Raw genomic sequence first — 4,228 nt, forward strand, 5'->3', positions numbered from 1 at the left:
GAGAAAGACCGCCTTCCAGAGATAGCCTCGTGAACATCGAAAATAAGCTGGCACGCTCAATCGATGCGCTGATGCAGAGAGAGGTCAGGGCATTTCGGATCCACTCCCCAACTTCGCCGCTAGTCACATACCCGAGTCGATAGGAAACTCATGACAAGCGCAGGGGGACCGTGCTGGCTGTAGAGGTCTGCCCAGAAAACGATCCTTTTTTTTCATAACGCAGGGGAAACCCATCATGGGTACCCCCCGCCCCCGGAGGGGCAGGGGGTAATGTGAGACTCCTATTCATTAAAATCCCTGCGGGACGTTTACCGATCGGGCCGAGATGGCGGGAGTCAGGGGAACAGCGCCTGCATTCCCTCCCCGACACCCCGGCTCCAGGGCTCATATTAAGAGCCCCACGCCCAATTACCGCGCTCCCTTTCTCCAAAGGAGGTCGGGGCGCGGTGCCCAAGTCGGATCTATCTGACCGGGTTGGCCTTCCGGCGGAGTTCGGGAGAGAGGGGACATGCCTACCCTTCCTTCCCCTCCCGAGTTTTACTACTCTAGGGGGGCGGAGGAGTGAGGCCCTTTCCCAGAGGGCTTTCACTCCCCCCTTTCCTTCTACTATTGACGCGCGGAGAGGCGGGAGGGCTCACACCCCTCCCGTCGCCCCCCCCCCCCACGCGTCCGAAGTCGGGCCCGAGGCGGCCGAAGAGGCTCCCGATCAATCGGGGGCGGCTCCTCGGCCGGCGCCACTTCGGACCCGCTACCTAATCCCGCGGAGCCCCGCCCCTTCCGCCATCTATTACGACGGGGGCCGGGGCGGCGCTCCCATTCGGCGGCCTCCTTCTGGGACATAACGTCTCTACAAAAGGATGCCGCTGCCCCCCACGCTTCCTCGCTCCCGCACATGACACGCACCATGCGCAGGAGCGAGAATGCCTCCACCTGGCACCCCACCGCCCGGGCTAGGACATGGCGTTGTTGACTTCATGCTTCGCATGCAGTCAGCGTATGGTGCGCCGAGTCCACAGGCCCCGGGCAGTGGTGGCACTCGGTGGTGGGTTCCTTCCCTATCCGGTGCAGGTTCTTTCCGAAGCAACCATGCCCGGTCAGCACCTGCACCAGGTGGAAGGAGAGTCCTCGCCCCCTCCTGTCTGCCATCTTCGGCAGGCAGGAGCGGACAGCCTCGGCCGTCTGGAGCCCAAATCCTCGTGGGTCAGCCAATTCGGCCGACCACTTGTCCAGGACCCGGGCTCTGGCCTGGATCTTCAAGGCCTTCAGGTCTCTGGCCGCTAATCCCTCTCCCTCTTCGCGAAGCTCCTTTATGCGCCAGTAGAGAAGATATCTCTCCTCAGCTAGGAGCTCCACTGTGGGAGAGCCGGCCAGGTGATCGCCGGCATGTACGAGACGGTGCTGTACCCTCTGATCGCCTACACCACCACCGGCCGCGTTGCCTGGCGCATCAGGCACTTGTTGCGGTCGGTGGCTAAAAGTCGGGGGGCCCATATAGGCGCTCCGTACAGGGCGATCGAGAGCACAACACCAACGTACAGGCGGCGAGCCCGCCAACCTGGGCCCCCCTGGGTCTGCATGAGGCCGGCCAGCGCCGTGCCTGCTTTGCGAACCCGGGGGGCCAGTTGCCTAAAGTGTGGCCCGAATCCCCATTGGCTGTCCAACGTCAAGCCCAGATATTTAATCGTGAGCTTGACATGGACGCGGACTCCATCCACCAGGACCCGGGCCCTACGTGGCCTCCCTTGACTCCGGCCATGAAACAACATGGCCTGGGTCTTCTGGGGGACCACTTTAACCCGAGGTCTCTGATGGTGCCAACCACCGAGTAGAGTATCACCTCCATCCGGAGGCGGGCTTCCCCCAGTTTTCTCCCTCGGCCAGCATCAACGTATCATCTGCATAGCAGATTACGTGGCTGCCGAAGGGAAGGGGAGAACGTAACACCCGATCGAACGCGATGTTCCAGAACAGGGGGCCGAGAACGGATCCCTGCGGAACACCGTGCTCCATTTTGCGCCGGCCCTGGACCCCACCTCTCCCATAGTAGGCGAGGTTCCTGTCCCTGAAATACGCCGACAGGATGCGCCGGAGATAGACGGGCATCCCGTGGTGCACGAGGGCCCGTCCAATCTCCGGTCAGGGTAGGGTGTTAAACGCATTTGTGATGTCTAACGACTCCGCGGGTAACACCCGGCCACCCTCTTCCACGGCGGTACGGGTCAGGTCGCGGAAATGCTGGATCGCATCCAGCGTCGACCGTCCGGGCCTGAACCCGTACTGATTGCCGTGGAGGTATGGCCCCTTCAGGGGCAGATGTTGGACGAGGCGGCCGGCAATGATGCGTTCAAGCATCTTGCCCGCCTCATCCAATAGGCATATAGGCCTGTAGGTCCGCGCCTCACCGAGCGTCTTGCTCTCCTTCGGGAGGAGGACCAATTTGGCCCTCTTCCACTTCTGGGAGCCCCCTCCCTGAGGCACCCCTCGAGTGCCTCCCGCGTGGCGGCGAATAGGTTTCCCTCCCCGAGGGAGAAAGCCCAGGCGCGGCCAGGAATTCCGTCGGGGCCAGGGGCCACGCCCTTGGCCCCAAGCTTTCTCCTGACCCTAGCGAACTCCTCTGGCGAGACCCCCAGGTCCTCGTCCCAGTCCCCGTCCTGTATTTCAGGTACGGGGATCTGGGGGGGCACCCCTCCGCCCTCGGAAAGAGGGTGTCGAAAAGCCCTTCGAGGTCCTGGGGTTCCATAGACTCCGTCGGCGGGGGCGCCCACGGGCGGATCTTCCCGATCGTCCGTTTATATGAGCGCTCCCACGGGTCATCATCCAGGGAGCTCATCAGTTGCTTCCAGGCTTTATTCTTAGCCTCGGTAATGGCGGCCTTGAGGGCTTCCCTCGCTAGGAGGTAGCCCTTTTTTTCCTTCGCGTCCACGCCTCACCGCCGGGCCTGGACGTACGCCCGTCTGGCTCGGATGGAGGCCTCTCGCAACTCAGCGATGGCCTCCGTCCACCAGTAGGCGGCCCGGTGCTGGCGGGGGTGGGACCGGGGCATCGTGGCCACGCCACGATACGCACCACCTCCTTAACCCCGTCCTGAGGGCTAAGGTCCCACTAACCTGGCCCCTCGAGATGCCAAGTGGCCACGAGGGTGGCCACCCGCTTGTCCGCATCCAGTTGACTGGAGACCCATCTTTTGGGGAGGGGAAGTTCGCCTCCCCGGGCGGCGGTCCAGCACCCGCTAGGGAGTAGGGAGACCGAGGGATAACACTATGTATCTATGATCCGACAGTGTTTCACCCTCAGCCTCCACAACCCACTCTCGAAAATTCGGGCGGCCGAAATGGAAGCCCACGTCAAGTCAATGACGGACTCCCACCCGGCCGCACTCAGGTGGTGGTCGACCTTTTATTCGTCAACAAGAGGCCGAGTCCCGCCATCCAGTCGACCAGGATCCCGCTCCAGGGATCCTCCTGCCGGGGACCGCAATTCCACTCCGTGGAGTGATCGTTGAAGTCCCCGGCGACCACGATGGACCAGGGGTGGCACTGCTATATCACATCTCCGACCCTGTCGAGGATCCCCTGGATGTGGGCGGGTTTCCAAAGACTGACCTTATTTCTGCATTGGGAGAGACATGCCCCTACCACAGTGACGGGTCCTCAATCAACTGCCATGAACGAGGCCCCCTGCCTTAAGCGTACAGGGAGGCCCCGTTGCGGGACTAGCCACCATGGCCACCGAGCTGCACCGGCTCCCGAACCAGCATGGACTACTTATCGGGATCCAATGCGGCTCGGTGCCCAACCCCAGCCCGGCGCCCAGCTCCCTGATCCTGTGTGTCCACAGGTCCTGGGCCCGGGCATCGCGGTCGAGGTTGGCCTGTAGGGACGTGAAGGCTGGGCCTTCTACGCCTCCTCCGGGCGGCCTACCTCTGCCTCCTCAAGAGGGGCCTCAGATGGCACTAATACCGCACCGATCCCTCCTGAGGAGGTTTTGGCCATGGTGGCCACGATCTCTGGTGTCTCCGCGGAGGCGCTGGGAGGCCCTATCTCAGCGATCTCCTCCTCTGGGCAGTATGAGGGGGTCTTTCATCGGGGGAGTCGGAGGTGGCGCGCCTTCCGACTCTCCATTTCCTTCTAGGGTTGTTAAGGGTGAGACTTTAGCCTCCAACCGCCTCACCTTCTCTGATGCTTCCTCTAATGGGGAAGAAGAGGACCTCTCGTCTTCCCTCGCTACC

At 62.6% G+C, this 4,228-nt stretch overlaps 1 protein-coding gene across 1 annotated transcript; it reads right to left on the reverse strand.

Moving 5' to 3' along the window:
• Positions 1-972: 972 nt before the first annotated feature.
• LOC112588919 (uncharacterized) lies at positions 973-1,491 on the reverse strand. Its single transcript, XM_025300282.1, has one exon. It carries the CDS (start codon positions 1,489-1,491, stop codon positions 973-975), a length of 519 nt encoding a protein of 172 aa, XP_025156067.1.
• Positions 1,492-4,228: the final 2,737 nt, after the last annotated feature.

This window comes from Harpegnathos saltator, unplaced genomic scaffold (genome assembly GCF_003227715.2).
Source record: "Harpegnathos saltator strain DR-91 unplaced genomic scaffold, Hsal_v8.6 scaffold347, whole genome shotgun sequence".
Lineage (NCBI taxonomy): Eukaryota > Metazoa > Arthropoda > Insecta > Hymenoptera > Formicidae > Harpegnathos > Harpegnathos saltator.

Excerpts from the sequence above, each read along its gene's own strand:
- LOC112588919 (XM_025300282.1), bottom strand. The coding sequence starts at position 1,491 with ATGGGCCCCCCGACTTTTAGCCACCGACCGCAACAAGTGCCTGATGCG.